Source organism: Amborella trichopoda, chromosome 9, assembly GCF_054954075.1.
Source record: "Amborella trichopoda isolate Santa Cruz 75 chromosome 9, AtrichopodaSantaCruz75HAP2 v2.0, whole genome shotgun sequence".
Taxonomy (NCBI): Eukaryota; Viridiplantae; Streptophyta; class Magnoliopsida; order Amborellales; family Amborellaceae; genus Amborella; species Amborella trichopoda.
Window position 1 is genome coordinate 3,146,306 of NC_142344.1, and position 20,275 is coordinate 3,166,580.

Here is a 20,275-nt window from a genome sequence, read left to right on the forward strand (position 1 = left end):
CTATATAAAAGGCTCCTACATGTTTCTTTAAAGGTCACATAAACCTAATAGTTAGGTGGGTTAGAGAACCATAGAAACCATTTCTTGAGATGTTGAATATATTGATCGATCCAAGATTGATGGGGGCCGGAACCGAGCAAGAGAGCTTTGTGTTGCTCACGTCAAGGACTTCGAGCTCCTTAAGATTGAAGATTTCTTATGGCAAGTGGGAGAGGTCAAGGAGTCGAAGTCGATCAAGACCGGCCACAAACCGAGAATGGTCCCCATCAGGCTTTTTCTACTGAGTACCAAGCCTGTCACCCTTCTTCATGAGCAGGGGAGGCCATGAAATCTTCTTCATTTTATTGGCCTAAAATCCCATTCCAATTGCAACAAGCATATTCTTTAGTCCAACCAGCTATCCCCCCATCAAAACCAGTCATGAAATTGACCAAGGATGCTAAATCATCTAGGTTGCAGTCTTGGCATAAGAACCAAGATTTGAAAACACAGCGATAGAAAGAGAAGCCGAAGCTCCATTGTTGGGAAATTCCATGGCTCGGTCTCATGGCAAAGACTGCAGCAATGGTCAAGGTGTGATGGGCCTACCCCAGTTGTAAGTCAAGGAAAAGGAAAAGGAAGAAAAAGAGAACCAGGTCGCTCTCAAATAAGGATCCAAGTTCCACAAACTTAATTGCATTCTCCCAACCTACCGTAGGTTATTATGGGTGAGGTTAGTACGAGGTGCCCACCCTATACTGTACAAGTAAGGCGTATCTCTAAATTTTGCGAGAAGGTGTAGTTTTTGTATTGAAAACTTTATGATAGCTTGAAAATCTATGTTCAATCATAATTTTGAAATTTATAATTCTAAAATGATACAGATTGAGCCTGCTTATAAATATTAAAAAATATTAAAAATAGATGGTCCACGTAACTTGTTACAAAATGACCTATTTTTTATATAAATTCTTTTATTCATACTATACTTAGCAAGTCACCGTTAAAAGTGTGACTTTAAAAAAAAAATGTTGTTTTTGTGACATGTTTTAAACTATGTTATTTTCAAAATATAGGGAAAAACACATTATTTTGATTAAAACGTTGAAAACACATTTTTATGAAAAACGGTTAAAAAACAACTTTTCCATCTTTTGCATTTAGATAAAAAAAATTTGTGGATCCAAAAAAAAAAAAAAAAAGACCATCATAGAGAAAATGATAATGGGCCAGACCATTTTTAATCCGATTAGTGTAGTAAAAATTAATTGATTTAATTTACTGATGATAGGATGAGACATCTAAATTAATTGCAAATGGAAATTCATAATCATAGGTGGATATTAATTTTAGAGCCATTATAGAGGTTACCCAGCTAAAGTATTTTCGACGAAGTTTTGAGGTGATGCTTTATTATTATTATTATTATTTTTTGCGAGATGGGTGATGTTATACCTGTTATTTATTTATTGATAAGGCCTATGTGAGATTTTTTTTATAAGGCTTAGACCTTATAGTATATGGGTCATAATCGGGATTGTCTACTATGAGACCATTTATCTTTGCTATAAATAAGTCATAATCACTTCTAGCAATTTAATCGCAAACTAAATGGTTTGGAGTAGGTCATAAAGGTCGAGAATCATTTTTATTTATTTTTATAAGTTTTGAGTCTAGTGGCACACTTATACCCACCCAATTTGAAATCTCCCGGACAAAAATCATTGCGACTCCCTTCTATCAAAAGTAATTAGTCCTTTCTTGTATTATCAAAGAATACGCCAAGAGAAAGATAATAACGTTAATTTCTCGAAATAAAATACAGTCGCAGTTTTACGCACCGCTAATTATAAGAAGGATCAGCCTAAGTCCCACTCTCCCTTTATTACCGTCCAAGTTAACGATGGATAGTGATAAACATAGCTTCACGTTTACGATCTTTTTATGGATCATACTGTTTTTTCTTTCGAAATGCACTTTCGTCATTTCAGTCACTGCAAAAATGAGGTTCCCTCTGCGGCCTCTCTGGCAATAGTGAGAGCGAGGAAGAGAGAGAGACTCGCCCAATTCTACTGCTGTTACACAAGGAACCCTAGGTTCATTTTCCTTCTCTGTCTAGAAACTCTTCGTGCAGGTATCAGATCTATCTCTCTTTCACAAGCACAAACACACAGAGTCACTCTTGATTTATCAATTGAATTAGTGCCATTTGATATGGTGCTCTATTTCCCATCCTCTCTATGCAATGCGTCGTGAATTTCCTAGTTCCTCTCTCTCTGCTTCCTCTTTTCATGAAATTTTGCTAAGAAATCATGATCCCTCATTCTATCTAATCTCTATCTCCCTCTTGTTCTCGCTCTCTGTTCAATAATTTCGATGGTCTCCTCAGAAGGGGAGTTTAATGTTTTCAGGTTGAGTGAATCAATTCTATAGGACCAAGGTGAGTGGGGACTTCTGAAGAGGGAAAAATGAGGGCGGGGAGTGCTGCCAAGCTCATTGTGGATGCGTTGCTCCAACGATTCCTTCCTCTTGCCAGGAGACGCATTGATACTGCTCAGGCTCAGGTGTGAACACTCTTATAAAATCAAACTCATGTTTAATCATTTGTATTTTAATGATGGTTTGTGACATCGATTTCAAAGAGCAAGCATGATATTTAATCATGCAATCGTGCATTCCAATTTGTTCGGGTTTAGTTTCTCCATTTTGTTGAGGGGAATTTGCAATTTAGGAGTGGCCTTAAAGGTTGGAGCCTTATTCTTACAGTGTGTTTGTCCAATTTCTGCTGTCTTGAAGTTGGTTTAGAACCCTCTTTTGGATTCATTAGTTCGAACTGTATTTTTTTTGAAATAGCTATGCACTGTTTTCTGACTTCTAGTTTGCTTAGAATCCTGTCTTATAGTTATTAGTTTTTCTGTGAATTTGAATGTAGACTACACATGATACTGAAGAGTTTGACCAAAGCCATCCTAATTCTATATAATGAGTATTGAGTAGCCCTGCCAACTCCTAGATCCAAGCTCTTCTTTCCATCTCAAACCTTGGATGAAAAATACCTATAACAAGCCTAGTGGAGGTATCAATCTTTCGAGATTTCTTCATTTTATTCCTGATTAGACCTAGAGCATATCACAATTTCTCTTTGCTCCCTCATTTTGAAATCATCCGCTGTGGGCGCCTCCCAATCCACAGCTAAGCATAACTCATGATAGTCTGTGCAATAAGATGTTCTTCTGTATAACTAAACTACAATATTAATTCATTGTTTTCCTTGGGAAATACAACAATGTGTTTGTTGTTATATCGAATTTGGTGGCACAATAAGTTTTTTCTCTCAAAATGTCATTTCCCCTCTTAGGGATTGATTCCAGAATCTTTACCTCCTGGCCTCGTACCGAGAGGTGACGGAGGCAGAATCCTTCGAATCGATTGGAGGAACTAGAGTGTGGAGCCCCAGTTTCCGAAGATGTCTAACGGAACAAGAGGAGTCCAATTTCATGGATCTCTCGTCCCTGCTCCATTCCCTCTTCTTCCCTGATCAGGGCCAGGATTCCCTGATATGGACCCCCACTCCCTCAGGAACCTTCTCAGTTTAATCCTTTTACCAAATCCTCAAAGCCCAAGCCATCCCTCTTAACCCGTCGGTTGCTGCCAGGGCATGGTCTAACCTTGCTACCCCCAAAGTCAGGTGGTTCACGTGGTTAGCATGCTCCAAAAGAGCTCTAACTGTGGACCAGCTCCAATGGAGAGGTCTTCAACTCCCAAACCGATGTATTTTGTGCCGCAACGAGGAAGAAACAGACCCTCACCTTTTCATCCATTGCCTTCTAGATCTGGCTTTATGGGCAGACATATTGTGGCTCTTTAGATGGCAATTGGTTACCCCCCAATCTCTCCCTCAGATATTCCAGCAACTGTTCACCCCTCCGTGGCCCAAACTAGGATTAATCCTTTGGCGGACAGCGGCCTCAGACTCTTGTGGACCCTGTGGATTGAAAGAAGAAGAAGAAGGGTCCTAACCCGGTGCTGGTCTTGCCTAAGCAGTCCTGGGAGGGGTGGGCTGGAAACGGTCCTAACCTTTGGCTTATGCACAAAGTGGCTGCTCTCAGGACTCGAACCCGCGCTCTTGTGCTGGCTACCCGAGCTATTTACCGGCACAAGAAACAACAAGATGATTTTCCAAGCAAGGGCAAATCTCTTGAATCCCTCTTGGACTCCCTCAAAGCTTCTATTATTAGCTGGGCCAGTACCAACAATTTTTTTAACCATTTCTCTACCTCGAACTTCCACCAGTACTGGCTGAAGCTGACCATCCTCACCCTTCGCCCCCTTAGACCTTCCAGATCCTCCTTATGGCGTCCCCCCCAACTTAGACCAAATCAAACTCAATTGTGATGGATGTTCTTTGGGCAATCTGGGTCCGTCAGGAGTTGGTGGCTTATTTCGTAAATCAGAGGGTAACATTGTTCATTCATACTCCAACCATATCGGGGTAACGGACTCCACAGTCGCAGAAGCAAGAGCTCTCCTCGAAGGCTTAAGAGAGTTCGACTCTTCTTCAAAACCCTCCTTATTGGTCGAAGGGGATAATCTCAATGTGATGATTGGGCCTCAGGAGTGACACCTTGCCCTTGGAGACTGCAATATTCGTTCGATGAAATCTTCATCCGCAGCTCATCCCTTCATATACCGTGGAATCTCACTCTCAAAGAAGCAAACTCCGAAGCTGATGCACTCGCCAAAGATGGAGCCTAATCGCCCAACTTAGTGGCTACGGGTCCATGACCTCCTTATCCCAACCCCTCCCCCCCTCCCATTTCTCTATCTCCCTTATAACTACTCCGATGTATTTACCCTGTTAGAGGGGTCCATTTTTTGGAACCTTTTAGGTTCTTATGCAGGACCCCCAATTTTTAGGGGCCTTTTCCTCTTTTTGTACCATCTCTTTATCAATACAAAGGTTAACATTATCACGAAAAAAACAAGTCATTTCCTCGAAGGAGTTTCCGCTTAATCTTTGGGATTGTAGGATTTGGTTAAGAATGGGATTGTTCATTGCAGTGCATGTAAACATGTGATGCATGTAGTATATTAAAAATTGTTCACTTTTCCTTTTCCAAATCTAATTGGCCAAGCGTGCATTTGACATTTCTCAAGAAGGATTATTGGTCTGGTGTTACCTCATTAGATCTAAGAGCCCTATCATCCCAGATTCCGTAATTATTACTGTTATCACTATTATTATTATTATTGTTATTATTATTATTCTTCTTATTATTATTATTATTATTATTATTATTATTGTATCTCATTTGGATCATTGGATGACTGTTATGAATTCACAGGATGGACAATACCTTCGACCATCAGATCCAGCATATGAACAGGTCCTGGATTCATTAGCAATGGTCGCTAGGCATACACCTGTACCTCTTCTTGAAGCTTTACTTAGGTGGAGAGAAAGGTAGTCAAACTTTAATCTTTCGAATAGTAATTATTGTTCTATAGTTTGTTTCTGTCCACTTGGAGTGGCTTATAGAGTTTGTCTCTGTCCATTTGGAGTGGCTTATGGAGTTTGTTTCTGTCCATCTGGAGTGAGAATTTTTATTGGATTTTGAAAAATGATTCAGATTTGCCCCTTTAGCAAAGAATTAAGCGTTGTCTTTGCCAAAGGGGTCAGTGTCGAGCATGAATTTCCTTTCTGTTTTCAGATAAGCCGATATGGCTTTTAGGCAGGAGCTTGTGGGGCCTTTTCCTTTCTTTAAAATTTAATCAAAATCAATGAATTTACGATTAAATATTTTTGCTTGTCTGAAAACCAATTTACATATAATACAAACTTTTCATTTACATGCTTGACCGGGTTCACCTTTATTTATTGCAGTGAATCTCCAAAGGGTGCAAATGATGCTGCAACATTCCAAAGAAAGGTCTGCCAAATTTTTCTATCGTAGATTATTTCTTAGAGTGACTTGGGTTTTGCGCCACCCATCAATTGTGGCTTGGATGTAAAGCTTATATCCATTCATTTGGAGATTTGTCGAACTCTCTTCCTCATGCTGGAGAGTGTTATTTGTAATTAGTAATTACCAAAAGTTCACTGACTAAAACCTTTCTTATATTAAAAGTCCTTCTCTGTGAACTTATAGCTCGATATTATGTGGTTGTCCAAATAGGTTGCGTGAAAGTTTCATCCTTTTATCCTTTTGAATGTTAATTTGGGACTTGGTGGGAATGGAACTCTAGACGTCACGTTGTGGCACCCGCCACCCGGACCACCTGTGCCCAGAGCCCATTCCCATCAGTTCCCTTATCAAGCTTATTGAATTTCCTATATGAAAATTTGAAGGAATATAATTGACTAATTTATTGAAAAAAATTGCCATTGGTTTCCCTGCAAATACAGCTTGCAGTGGAGTGCATATTTTGTTCTGCATGCATTCGCTTTGTGGAGTGCTGCCCACAAGAAGGCCTTACAGGTCTTTACATTCTTTAGCTCTAATTTTTTTGTTTCTTCTGGCAGATTTGTTATCTTTTTTTTTTTGGGTTATAAATCATGTCCTAATTCTCTTTTATTTTTCAATTTTTTTGATACTCTCTCATTTTCAGAAAAGCTTTGGTCTGGACTAGAGAATTTTGTCTTTGATTGGCTTATCAATGCTGACAGGTGAGACCTCAATGATGATGTTGTTCACATTGTTTCTTGTGGGGTTGACATATTCATCTACTTTTTTTTTTGGACATTGCATATTCCTCTCTACTTTTTTTTTGTGGACATTGCATTCATCTACTTGTTCTTCTCATTTTGTCAAATACCAAAAAACTGCTTGTTGATGTTCGCATTGAAATCAAATTCATAATCTTCACACAGAACTTAACGTTGATGACCTAAAGGCTCTGCTTGATCTTCCCCCATGAACTTGAAATAGATAATGGTTGCATTGATGCAATATGATATCAAGTGGAAGGAGGAGCTTGGTTGTTTAGAGTTTAAATGACTGTGAGTTTCAGTCTGTGTTTACTTTTTGTATCAGTATTAAACTAAGTGCAGTTGCAGAATGGAAGGTGCATTTTGAGACATAAAAATCTTCTGGTAAATAAATAGTTAGTTTCAAAGCTTCCGAATTAAAAAAGGATAATAATAAAGATTCAGAACCAAGGATATTGAGGGAAATTAATTGCACATGTTTTTAAGTCTTGAGATTCCTGCAATATGGATCACCCTGGACTGGAGATGAGTTCTCTGAGCTATACATGATGAATTTACATTACAGATTATTATCCACCTAGAATACACACATCCAGGAGTGCAAAGCTTTGTTGTAGGTAGGCTTTTTGATCTTAACCATGCCTTTACTCCAAAGAACTATTCTGGCAATAACAAACTTTCCTTTAGTTACTATGTTGTTGGTAAAGAATTTGCCATTGAAAATACTGACAAGCACATAAGCAATTCAGAAACAAAGATATTGATTTCAATTTGCATTTACTTTGATCCCACCTCTATTCCAATTGCATGTTAAAAGAACATTTTGAAGTTCAGTTAAGCATGGTATAAATGTAAGTATTATACATCTATCAGATATTGGTCACTGATGAAAAACATATGGATACATGAGATATTTTTTATTTATCAGATTATTCATACATGGTATATAACTAACATATGTTTGTTTATGTAGATCATTTGTATAATTGCCTTCCTAATGCAATGTTGTAGGGTTGTGAGCCAGACAGAATATCCATCTTTGGTCGACTTAAGAGGTCTTCTCTTAGACCTTGTTGCGCAGCTTTTAGGTGCTTTATCACGCATCAGGTATAGATGCTACTCAGAATTTCTTGAAGAACTCAATATGTTAGGTTATTGTATTTATGTTTGATGCCATTGATATAATCCTCTTTGGTCTTTCGTGGCATGGATTAATGTGCGGCTTATATATGCCATTGAATCTCTATAGAAAAATATTTATGTTCCAGTTTGTTCCATAGGTTTATGCTTCTAGAAACTCGAGAATTTATGCTATTTAGTTCCTAATTAGTACTTCTCAGAACTCTCACTACTCTGTACTCAAGAAAGTTGTCAGGCTCAACGTTGTCAAATTCGCTTCGGAGTCTTCTTCGGTTTGGTGAGAAAAATGAAGCAATTCAATGCTTCGGCCTTAGGGGAAGACTTCGGACTTTTTTTTAAAAATTGAATATAAATAAATTAGATATTTATATATAAAATATATACCTATAATGGAAAAGATTAAAAATGAAAAATAAAAAATAAAAAAAATGAAAAAACTAAAAAAGAAAAAAAATACTTTTATATAACTATTTCTTTGCAGACCCGAAGCATACCCAAAGCATACCGAATCTAGCCGAAGCAGCCTGTATCTGATCGAAGCAGCAGCACCAAGCTTCACTTCGCTTTAGTTTATGCCTAAAATCCGAAGGCTTCGGCCTCTCGGCCGAAGTGAAGTGAAGCGAATTTGATAACATTGGTCAGGTTAGATATATGGACATGACGGACTTTATATATTCGATAAGTCCTACTTAAAAAGCCTGTGACTCAGTTTAAATTATATTTGACTTCCAATTGCTGGAATCTCGGAGACTTGGACAGACTTACTTAAGTTTATTTATGTTAATAACTCAGACACCTCTTCATATATGTGTACGCCATGTGTTTGTTTTATGATAAAATCCCACAATCATATAACAGTTAAAGTCATCTCATCGTAATTACCGACTAGCAGATGGCAAATATTGAAAATGCAATTACTAAGAGTGTATGACTTTGATTATTGCCATATTATGTAGAATTAACTTAAGGTTAACATTATCAAAAAAATTATAGACTCGATATAATTCAGTGAAATCAATAAAAAGTATCTTATATTAAAGCAATTATAAATAGAATCGACATGAATCTCAGTAGCATCTTAAAATCTCAATGATAAACTTGGTAGCAGGCTGAAATGTCTTCTTTCTTCCTAATATTGGTAACATTGAAGCCAATTTTTATTGTCGATTTTCTTTTTTTTGGGTACATTAGGTTCAGTTCTGTGACGGAGCGCTTTTTCATGGAGCTCAATATCCGCCGCATTGACACAAGCATAGCTCGAAGTGAAACTCTAAGCATAATCAATGGGATGCGTTATCTTAAACTGGGGGTATGCATCATCTTCACATCTTATATAGCTGTATCGTTTAAGTCCAGATGGCTGTTTTGGTTTGTTTTGTTTTTATTTATAATCTCTTCACCACAATCATTTCCCTGTAGTTTGATTCTATGTCTTATCATTGCGGTGGTCTATTTTTCCTGAAATGTATTTGATATATTTTATACTATGTCCCCTTCCTGGACCTTTCAAAGAATTTGTTTCATCTTTTGTGCAATCTGTTTAGAACCGAATTCAATAACCAACATATGAAATTTCCAAATGAAGCATTGTTTGAAATACCCTAATGCTAATACGCTATCCAGTCAGCTTTTCCTGGGTGTTCAACCTACTGTTCCTATGATTTCTACCAACCAAAGTGAGTTGCCTGAAAAAGGTTTAAGGGAGAAAGTAAGACGAATAGATGTTCACTTCCTGTTTAAGGGCGACTAAAAAATTTCTATCCTCTCAATACTGAAGGAGATGTGGACCTTGTTGGCTTTGTTATATTGGCCATGGTATAGATTCATTCTTTGATTGGGTGTTACCACTATATAGCTCATTTTCTTTAAACTGCATTTCCATTTGAGGATATGAAATTACTAAGCATTGAGGCTATTTCTTTTTTTTTTACCCCAGTTTTAAGTCTCTGGTTTGTTTGTAAGGCGGCCTGTAAAACCTTCTTTGATTTTGAGAAGTATCTCTGTAGAACCTTGAATGGTTCCCTGTACTTGTAAAGTTTTAGAGTTCACTAATAACATAAATCAGTCTCATCTCAAGGGAAGTACTATAGATCATCTCTTTGGTATGATGTTGAAATATGTTTAGCATATTTCAGGGTAAAAAAATAATTCGGTGCTTACCAGTTTGAGTCTAACAAGATTTTATTCTCTCTAGGTCAAGACAGAGGGTGGATTAAATGCATCAGCATCTTTTATAGCAAAAGCAAATCCTCTAAACCGTGCTCCACATAAAAGGAAAAGTGAATTGCATCATTCATTGTGCAACATGCTTTCAAGCATATTAGCACCACTAGCAGACGGTGGGAAAAGTCAATGGCCCCCATCCGGTGTGGATCCTGCATTGACTCTATGGTATGATGCTGTTGCTCGAATACGAGGTCAGCTTATGCATTGGATGGACAAACAGAGCAAACACATAATAGTGAGTCGGATTACCGATTGAAATAGAACCCATTGTTTCAAGAGAAATGTCTTCTTTGTATTTTTCTTTGCATGATGTATTTATTGGTGCTTTTGGTTGACATGGAATTTTATCAGGTATTATTTTTGATGCATTAGTTTTCATGGAATATTTTTGACCTGCATCGAAATTGGATGCATTTGTTTCCTTGTGTTTTTTGTCACTACATACTGTACAAAGGAGCTTTGCTACTTCCAGTTTGAGATGAGTGTAATCTTTTGAATGAAATCTATTAAAAGTCACATCTTCAGTGTGTACATTTTGAAGTATTTTCTGCCCATTTTTCCTTCTTTCTGTCCTCTGACAAGTAGACTATCCTTTCCGTAAAAATTTAAAAATATTCTGTTTTTCACATAGAGAGATGTTGCACTTATTTTTTTCTCAATCTCCTATGAGTATTTTATCTGTTTTAATTTCAATGCCGATAAATCTTTGGGTGAAGCACAAATTTTGGTGAAACATATTTTCTTTTTTATCTTCTCCTTGTTTTTCTAAGAGATGGAACTATGAATTTTAAAAGAGAACATGCAGCACACTCAATAGCTTATGGATGTAGAAAGTGAACGTATAATTCACCACCTTCCATATCCCTATAATATTTCCTGCTTTTGTTTTCTTTTTTCTTCTTCTTTTTGATGTTTGTCAGCTTTTCATGACCCAACTTCTTACTGTTATCTATTAAAATGATTATGGATATAATCTGGTTAAAATCATGTTTGTGCTACTAGGTTGAATTTTGAGTTATGATTCTTCTATCAATTTCTGTTTGGTTTTATTAATTAGCTCATGTTCCTTTCTGCAGGTTGGCTACCCTTTGGTTACACTTCTTCTTTGCCTGGGTGATCCTCAAACATTTAACAATAACTTTGGTCCTCATATGGAGCATCTGTACAAGCATCTCAGGGTAAGATTTTGGGTTTGCTAATGTTTATATGTTTTATTCAGATAATCACATGAACCTTAGTTCACAATTATGTCTGTGCCTTTATGATTATGCAGGACAAAAATCACCGTTTAATGGCTTTGGACTGCCTTCATCGAGTTGTGAGATTTTATTTAAGTGTTTATGCTGATTACCAACCCAGAAATCGTGTATGGGATTATCTTGACAGTGTAACCTCTCAGTTGCTGACCTTTCTGAAGAAAGGTCTGCTAACTCAGGATGTTCAGCATGATAAACTTGTGGAATTTTGTGTCACAATAGCTGAAAGTAACCTGGACTTCTCCATGAATCACATGATACTAGAGTTGCTTAAGCAAGATAGTTTAAGTGAAGCAAAGGTCATTGGCTTGCGTGCACTGCTTGCCATTCTTATGCCCCCATCCAATAGGAACTCTGGTCTTGAAGTGTTGCGAGGTGATCAGTTTTTTGTATTAAAGATCGATTTTTAGGCTTAGGGACAACATGTTGATGATGTATGAGTTTATTGCATTTCAATATTAAATTGGTGTTGTTTCTTTATGTAACTGGTGTTTCTTTACTTTGTAATATGACACAGGGCATGATATTAGCCAATACATACCAAAAGTGAGGTCTGCCATTGAGTCTATTTTGAGGTATTGCCGTAGAACCTATGGCCAAGCTCTGCTCACTTCTTCAAAGACTGCAATAGGTAAAGGATTTTATACTTAAAAACTTGGTACCTGTTTTATTTGAAATGCTATAGTAATATTCCTGCATTTTTATCTGTATGTGCTATGATTTGGTAATTTGGCCTCGAGAAATAACAAATGTTAGACACTATATGGAACTCAGATGCTCTTACCAAGGAAAAATCACAAGGATGGCTTGTTTTCCGCTCAGTACTGAAGTGCCTTCCATATCTGATCGATGAAGTCAGCCGGAGTGACAAAATTATTGAAATCATCCCTGAATATTGCATAAGCATTGAACCTGGTGTGCGTGAAGAAGCAGTGCAAGTGCTATATCGAACTGTTAGGTATCTTCCGCACCGTCGTTTTGCTGTGATGAAAGGGATGGCTAACTTTATTCTTCGACTACCTGATGAGTTCCCATTACTCATCCAAACATCACTAGGGCGCCTTGTAGAACTCATGCGTCTATGGAGGGCTTGTTCACTGGAGGAGAGATTATCCAGCAATGCTCAAAATGTTAAATGGCAGGGTACCAAAAGTGACCCACTTCATAGATCGGGTCCTTCTCATCAGTCAGATAAAACAAATGAGTTTCGAACTTCTGACCTGGACGCTATTGGCCTTATCTTCCTCAGCTCCGTAGATGTGCAGATAAGGCATATGGCGCTGGAGTTATTGCGCTGTGTTAGGGCCTTGAAGAATGATTTAAGAGACCTTTCAGTAAATGATCGATCTGATGTTAGCTGGAGGAACGAACCAGAGCCTATATTCATAATAGATGTTTTTGAAGAGAATGGGGTAAGTTCATTGCATGTGAAATTATAAGCCAATGGACTAGGAAAAACATTGTCGATAAGGTTATCACACTCTCTATTGAAATAGACAGTGATGGTGAGGAAGGGGAACTCACAGTTGAGGTCATTTACCTGTTCTGATAGGTCCCATGCTTTTTCCCTTGCCATCCCTTGGAATGTCTATTTCAGTAGATGGTGATGACTCAATGGGCTATGATTTTTCCAGAGCCCCTTGGATTAAAGCATTCTTTCCCTCTCATATTATATATGTATGGATGATGACATTTTCTTACTGGAGTCTTCAATAGCTTGGCTGAATAAATATGGGATATCAATGAATGCTATAGTGATATTTTCTTGCTTAATTGTCCAGGATGACATTGTTCAGCGTTGCTATTGGGATTCAGGACGGCCATATGATTTGAGACGAGAATCAGATGTAGTTCCTTCTGATGTTACACTTCAGTCAATTCTTGAAAGTCCTGACAAGAGTAGATGGGCTCACTGTCTTAGCGAGCTTGTTAAATATGCTGGTGAACTTTGCCCAAAATCCATCCAGGAAGCAAGGTAAAAAGATTGCCTGAACCCAGCTGCCATAGACTACTAAATCAGAAGGTGTTTTGCACCTGTAAGAAAGTGAGATAGCACTCATGGATGATTTCCATGTTCAACAGGATGGAGGTCACTCAACGGCTCGCACTTATAACACCTATAGAGTTCGGTGGAAAGGCCCACCAGTCCCAAGATGCTGAAAATAAACTGGACCAATGGCTTCTGTATTCAATGTTCGCTTGCTCTTGCCCACCTGATACTACAGAAGATGGAGGCTTTTCAACTGCTAAAGAGCTCTACCATATGATTTTTCCCTCACTGAAATCTGGATCTGAGATGCATACGGTTAGCACAATACAAATATGTAATACCTTGCATTCTTGCAAGTGTGAATGATTAGAGAAACTGGCGTTATGTACCTACATGAACTGTTGGTTTGCTTTTATCTTGTTTACTTGCGTATAATGATGAATTATTGTAGAAACCAGCTTTATTTGCTTTCTTGATGCAGCATGCTGCTACTTTGGCACTTGGGCATTCGCATTTGGAGGTCTGTGAGTTCATGTTTGGAGAGCTTTCTTCTTTTATGGAAGACGTTGCATCAGAGACAGAAAGCAAAGCAAAATGGAAGGTTAACTCTCTGAACTTAAAATATATCCTTTTTTATTTGAAATTTACATCTAATTTTGTGCAAATTTTCAGGATGTTCAAAAATACCAATTTTCTCTAGAAATGTTAGATACTCTTTTGGTTGGAACATAGGATCACAGTTAACATTCATAAAATAAAAATAGGTACTCTTTGGTTGGAACATAGGATCATATTTACCATTCATTAAATAAAAATAAAAATAAAAATAAAAGAATGTTCAATTATAGTTTTATGGTTCTTATGTCCTAAATACTGTTGGGAAAAGGCTCCGATGATGATGATGATGATATCCTAACTATTGAGAAGAGAGGATGCTTTGCATAAATGTTTGAGAGATATTCAGTCTTGATAAGTGGCGAAAGGATATGTTAATGACCCACTTGAGTGCTGAAATCTTTTCGTTGTCATATTTGAGTATTAGTGCCTGATTATAGAAGTTTAGCTCAAAGTCTTATTTTCTGTTGTGCTATTGTGCTCTATCTAATGTTGCACTTTCCTACATTTCCCACCACATGTTCTGAATTGCTTTTATTTTGTGTGACTTTGAAGCCCAAGAGTTCATAACATATGCCTAACCATGTGATTTTCTTTTTTTCTGTTCTGAATGCTGTCTTTCATTCTTATAACCTTAAAATTTGGCTCCACTGTGGTTGCTCTCTGTGAATCTAAATCGCCTTACATACACCTCGGAGCAAAAAATAAACAGCAAATCAATATGCAGGTGTGGGAGGGTCAATTCAGTTACATGTCTGACTTCTTTATATTATCAAGGCATTCTTATTTCGAATTTTACCATTTGCAGAGTCAAAAGGCTCGCCGAGAAGAATTGAAACTTCACAGTGCAAATGTATATCGTATGGTTGCGGAGAACGTATGGCCAGGGATGCTCACCCGCAAACCTGTTTTCCGCCTCCATTTCCTGAGATTCATTGAGGACACAAGCAGGCATATCATGACTTCTCCAGCTGAGAACTTCCAAGATATGCAACCCTTTCGCTTTGCCTTAGCATGTGTACTTAGATCCCTTGCCCCCGATTTTGTGGAGTCTAAGTCCGAGAGGTTTGATCCAAGGACAAGAAAGCGGCTCTTTGACATTCTCTATTCCTGGTCTGATGATACAGGTGGTGCTTGGGGCCAGGATTCAGCCAGTGACTATCGACGAGAGGTGTTTTTTAACCTCATCTTTTTGTTTCTTATATTAGTTGCAGTAAAGAGAAATGAAGAAACTCCATGAAATAATCACCAACCAATCCTGGTATATTAGTAGAAATAAACATTTGAAAAGGGGAGTTATAGTCATTTGCCTGAGTAGAGATTTTCAAGCATTTAATAAAATTTCTCTCTCTCTCTCTCTCTCTCTCTCTCTCTCCACATGCACACAATTCTTTGATAATGAGAAATTTTCTTCTCATGTTTACTCTTGGATAGGTTGAGCGCTACAAGGCATCCCAGAACCTTAGGTCTAAGGACTCCATAGACAAGATTTCATTCGACAAGGAGGTGGCTGAGCAGTTGGAGGCCATACAGTGGGTGGCTATGAATGCCATGGCCGCCTTGCTTTATGGGCCATGTTTTGACGATAATGCGCGAAAGATCAGTGGTAGGGTTATTTTGTGGATTAATGGGCTTTTTACTGAACCTGCTCCTAGGGCACCATTTGGGTACTCGCCGGCAGATCCAAGGACACCATCTTATTCAAAGTTTGGCGGGGAGGGAGGGCGTTTGTTGGGGGCCAAGGACCGGCAGAGAGGAGGGCAACTGAGAGTTCTCTTGGCGAAGACAGCTCTTAAGAACCTTCTCCAGACCAACTTGGACCTCTTCCCTGCATGCATTGACCAGGCAAAGTCTCATTCTATTTCTTGATCCTATTTCTCTTGGTTTCAAACTTTTAAAAGAGGCCAAGCATATGTTGGATGCATGCTGACTGCTTGAATTCCAGTCATCAAGAACATACATTTTGGCCTAGATTTAAAAAAAGAAAAAGAAAAAAAAGGTAACCTAGGGAACTATCGTGTACTTATCTAGTTGCACTTCCTTTTACTAAATTCCATTCAGAATAAATACTTTAAGACAAAGGCATGGTAGGTTTTTTTCTTCAAGATAAAGCGAGCCTTTCTAAAATTCGGCCGAAATTTCAAGAATTCAGGCAATTTAGCTATGGTTTTGGATTCCTTTCCTTATCATGAAACTAGGTTCTATTTTGTTCTCTTTGTGCCAATTTAAATTGGGCAGGTTGAGAACGTTATGGTTGTCTTGGCTATATTAAAAAGTGATAGGTTTTGGTTCTTTCTCATTTTTGCAGTGCTATCATTCTGATGCTTCAATAGCAGAGGGTTACTTCAGTGTGCTTGCCGAAGTGTACATGAGGCAAGAGATCCCAGGCTGCTCCATCCAACGCCTCCTCAGCCTCATCCTGTACAAGGTGGTTGACCCCTCCCTCCACATAAGGGATGATGCCCTCCAAATGCTTGAGACCCTTTCCGTTCGCGAGTGGGCAGAGGATGGCGAGGGCTCTGCTGGCCGCTACCGTGCTGCTGTCGTGGGCAACCTTCCCGACTCGTACCAACAGTTTCAATACAAGCTCTCGGCCAAGCTCGCCAAAGACCACCCGGAACTTAGCGAGCAGCTTTGCGAAGAAATAATGCAACGTCAATTAGATGCAGTCGATAACATAGTCCACCACCAAGTACTCACTTGCATGGCCCCGTGGATAGAGAATTTGAACTTCCTTGCACTCCTAGAGAGTGGGTGGAGTGAGAGGCTCTTAAAGAGCTTGTATTATGTGACATGGCGGCATGGTGACCAGTTTCCCGATGAGATTGAGAAGCTTTGGTGCACAATTGCTAGCAAACCTAAGAACATCATACCTGTTCTTGATTTCCTTATTGCCAGGGGGATTGAAGAGTGTGACTCAAATCCATCAGCCGAGATCGGGGGTGCCTTTGCAACTTATTTCTCAGTGGCCAAACGTGTGAGCCTCTATCTTGCGAGGGTGTGCCCTCAACTGACGATTGATCACCTCGTATACGAGCTCGCACAACGCATGCTTGAGGAAAGTGTTGAGCCTGTTAGGCCAACAAGCCGGCTCGATGGGGGCTCGAGTGTGGTGCTCGAGTTCTCTCAAGGCCCAACACAAGTTGCCCAGCTGGCCGATCCCCAACCTCATATGTCGCCCCTATTGGTTCGTAGCTCCTTAGAGGTGGGCCCACTAAGGAATGCTAGTGGTAGTCTGAGCTGGCGCACTGTAACTGGGAGGAGTATTTCGGGCCCGCTCAATAGCATGGCTGAGGTGGTGGCTGTGACAGGTAGGTCAGGGCAATTGCTTGCCTCCGCCGTCACGGCTGGGCCTATGATGAACATGTCTGGGCCATTGATGGGGGTTCGGAGCTCAACTGGTAGTCTAAGAAGCCACCATGTATCAAGAGATAGTGGTGACTACTTTATCGAGACACCCAACTCGATAGATGAACCAGCAGCTGCACCTGTAGTTAGCGCAGGTGAACTTCAGTCTGCTCTTCAAGGCCACCAACACTGGCTCTCGCGTGCTGACATTGCATTGATATTGTTGGCTGAGATTGCCTACGAGAATGATGAGGACTTTCGGGGCCATTTGCCCTTGCTCTTCCATGTGGCCCTTGTCTCGATGGATAGCTCAGAGGATATTGTATTAAAGCATTGCCAACACCTGCTTGTGAACCTATTATACTCATTGGCTGGTCGTCATTTGGAGCTCTATGATGTGGACCATGGAGATGGTGAGCACAAGAGGCAGGTAGCCAGCTTAATCAAGTATGTGCAATCAAAGCGAGGAGGAACAATGTGGGAGAATGAGGATGCGACTTTGGCTAGGCCCGAGCTCCCGAGTGCCGCATTGTTATCGGCTTTGGTTCTTGGAATGGTGGATGCCATTTTTTTCCAAGGTGACCTTCGTGAGCTGTGGGGGGTCGAGGCCCTGAAGTGGGCCATGGAGTGCACATCTCGGCACCTCGCATGCCGCTCTCACCAAATCTACCGTGCCCTTCGCCCTGCTGTCTCCAGCGACACATGTGTCTCATTATTGCGATGCCTTCACCGATGCCTTGGAAACCCTGTTCCCCCTGTGCTTGGGTTTGCGATGGAGATTCTCATGACTTTGCAGGTGATGGTCGAGAGCATGGAGCCTGAGAAGGTGATCTTGTACCCTCAGCTCTTTTGGGGATGCGTCGCCCTTATGCACACCGACTTTGTGCATATTTATGCGCAGGCACTCGGGCTCTTTGCTCGTGTAATCGACCGCCTCTCATTTAGGGACCGAACCACCGAGAATGTTTTGCTCTCGAGCATGCCAAGAGATGAGCTTGACTCCTCTTCCTCCGACCTTAGCCGGCTAGACTCTAGGGGCTATGACTCGACGATGGCTCAGAAAGAGGAGCAAGGGAGGGTTTCGGGCCTTCCGGCCTTTGAGGGGGTGCAACCCCTAGTTCTCAAGGGTTTGATGTCGACTGTGAGTCAGGGCCCAGCCATTGAGGTTCTCTCAAGAATCACCCTCCATTCTTGTGACTCGATCTTTGGGGACTCAGAGACCCGGCTTTTGATGCATATCACGGGCCTTTTGCCATGGTTATGCTTGCAATTGAGCTCGGCCCAACATCTTGAGAAAGCTCGCTCTGTTGCTGCCAATATCTCTCGATGGTGCAGGGCCAAGGGGCTTGTTGGGCTTGCGTCTGTTTTCTCGTCTTATGCACATGGCGAGCTTGCAGGGGTTGAGGAGTTGCTTGCGAAAGTTTCGCCATTGGTATGTGCAGAGTGGTTTCCAAAGCACTCAGCACTAGCATTTGGTCACTTGCTGAGGTTGTTGGAGAAGGGGCCAGCAGAGTATCAGAGGGTGATTTTGCTAATGCTGAAGGCACTTTTACAGCATGCCACCATGGATGCTGGCCAGAGCCCACAGGTAATGGTTCAAAAAGCTCGTGGAAATATCTTTTATAAGTCCCTTATAACAAAAACAGGCCCACCAATCCCAAGTTAAAATGCAAAAAAAAAAAGCAGGCCATAAAGAATGTCCATTTATGTGTTCATAACAGGCAACTTATTATATAGCAGCCTTTTCATAATGGCACCACAGGTGTTAGAATGGATTTCAAAAATTTAAAGCAAAGACTCCATTATAACCGCATTACATCATCTGTTAATGAAAAACATGTCTGTTGTATGTCTGTTTAAATAGGTTAATGAAATTTGGTGAGTTACTAAAATGCACCTTTATTTCCTTTGTAACACTGTCACATCCCTGATTGTAAAACACATCCTTCACGCTATCATGTGTTTTTTCCATTATGCTCACTTTTTTTTCTATGTTGCATCAGGTTTATGGGGTGGTTTCACAACTAGTAGAGAGCACGCTTTGTTGGGAAGCTCTGAGTGTCCTGGAGGCTCTATTACAAAGCTGTAGTAGCTTATCAGGGCACACTCATGAAACTAGTGAAAATGGGCAGGAAGAGAGGGTAATGGCCTATTCGCTAAAGGGGCGGAGTGGGCAGTTGCCTCAAGGTAGTTTAGGGGGGCAAGCAGAGGGGATGTCGGCTAAAGAGGCGGCTTTGCAAAACACAAGATTGTTTTTGGGCCGAGTCTTGGACACATATGGGATGGGCAGGAAGAGGGATTATAAGAGGTTGGTGGCATTTGTGGCGAATATAGGGCCAGCTACTGGTGTACAACAGAGGTGACTGTGGGTTGAGAGATGGTAGGAGTTTCTCTCTTTGTATTTTATTCTCTTCTGCGTTCCTCTCTTTGTATTTTATTCTCTTCTGTTTTGTACTTTATTGTAAATATAGATGTTGAATGTGTGTAAAGGTAATGGAGCTTGAGCAGCAGCACCACATGCTATTTTTTCCCCCTTTTTTGTACTGTGTGTGTGTGTGGATAGGAGAGCTTCAGTAATGTAGCACTGCTCATTATCTGTTACATTTTGGGACTTTTGTTTTCTGTACCATCTGTTTGTGTGTGTGTGTGCGTTTGTCTTGGATTTTCTAGATAAAAACATGTTCAAATGGTTGGTTGCCATTCGATAGTATAGATGGTCTTCCATGGTGGTAACCATGGCAACTGAGCCAGTGCTAGAGAGCCAGACTTTTTGTCAAAGGGGTGACCCATCATAATATGCCATTGGAATTAAAGGTGATGAGCGGAACTATGGAACTCAACACCATGGAGTGTTACCTTCCCTATGGGTTCTCTGGTTTCCATATGTAGGTCCCCTACCCCAGTCCCAGAGCTGTAGCCCAGGTGATCTAGCATCTTCTGTAATTGTCAAGACCGGTTTCAAAGAAAGCATAACCGGTTGGGCTAATGGATCTTGTTGCAATTGGCATGGTA

General features: G+C 40.1%; 1 protein-coding gene across 6 annotated transcripts; it reads left to right on the forward strand.

Annotated features, from left to right (window-relative positions):
• The first annotated feature begins 1,912 nt into the window (after positions 1-1,912).
• Positions 1,913-19,864, forward strand: LOC18437705 (ARM repeat superfamily protein). 6 transcript variants are annotated; one of them, XM_006847905.4, is made up of 20 exons: positions 1,913-2,113; positions 2,369-2,543; positions 5,325-5,443; positions 5,864-5,909; positions 6,386-6,458; positions 6,589-6,646; positions 7,700-7,795; positions 9,020-9,137; positions 10,023-10,289; positions 11,131-11,232; positions 11,328-11,685; positions 11,828-11,941; positions 12,085-12,722; positions 13,092-13,285; positions 13,393-13,615; positions 13,782-13,901; positions 14,724-15,086; positions 15,350-15,760; positions 16,224-18,851; positions 19,267-19,864. In XM_006847905.4, exons 2-20 carry the CDS (start codon positions 2,448-2,450, stop codon positions 19,624-19,626), a joined length of 6,384 nt encoding a protein of 2,127 aa, XP_006847968.1. In that variant the 5' UTR covers positions 1,913-2,113; positions 2,369-2,447; the 3' UTR covers positions 19,627-19,864. The 6 variants fall into 6 exon arrangements, 4 of the variants coding, with proteins under 4 accessions (XP_006847968.1, XP_020524952.1, XP_020524953.1 ...); XR_016041040.1 differs by having other exon boundaries at positions 1,923-2,113; positions 2,391-2,543; positions 13,393-13,634; positions 19,267-19,776; XM_020669293.2 differs by having other exon boundaries at positions 1,923-2,113; positions 2,391-2,543.
• The last annotated feature ends 411 nt before the right edge of the window (positions 19,865-20,275 follow it).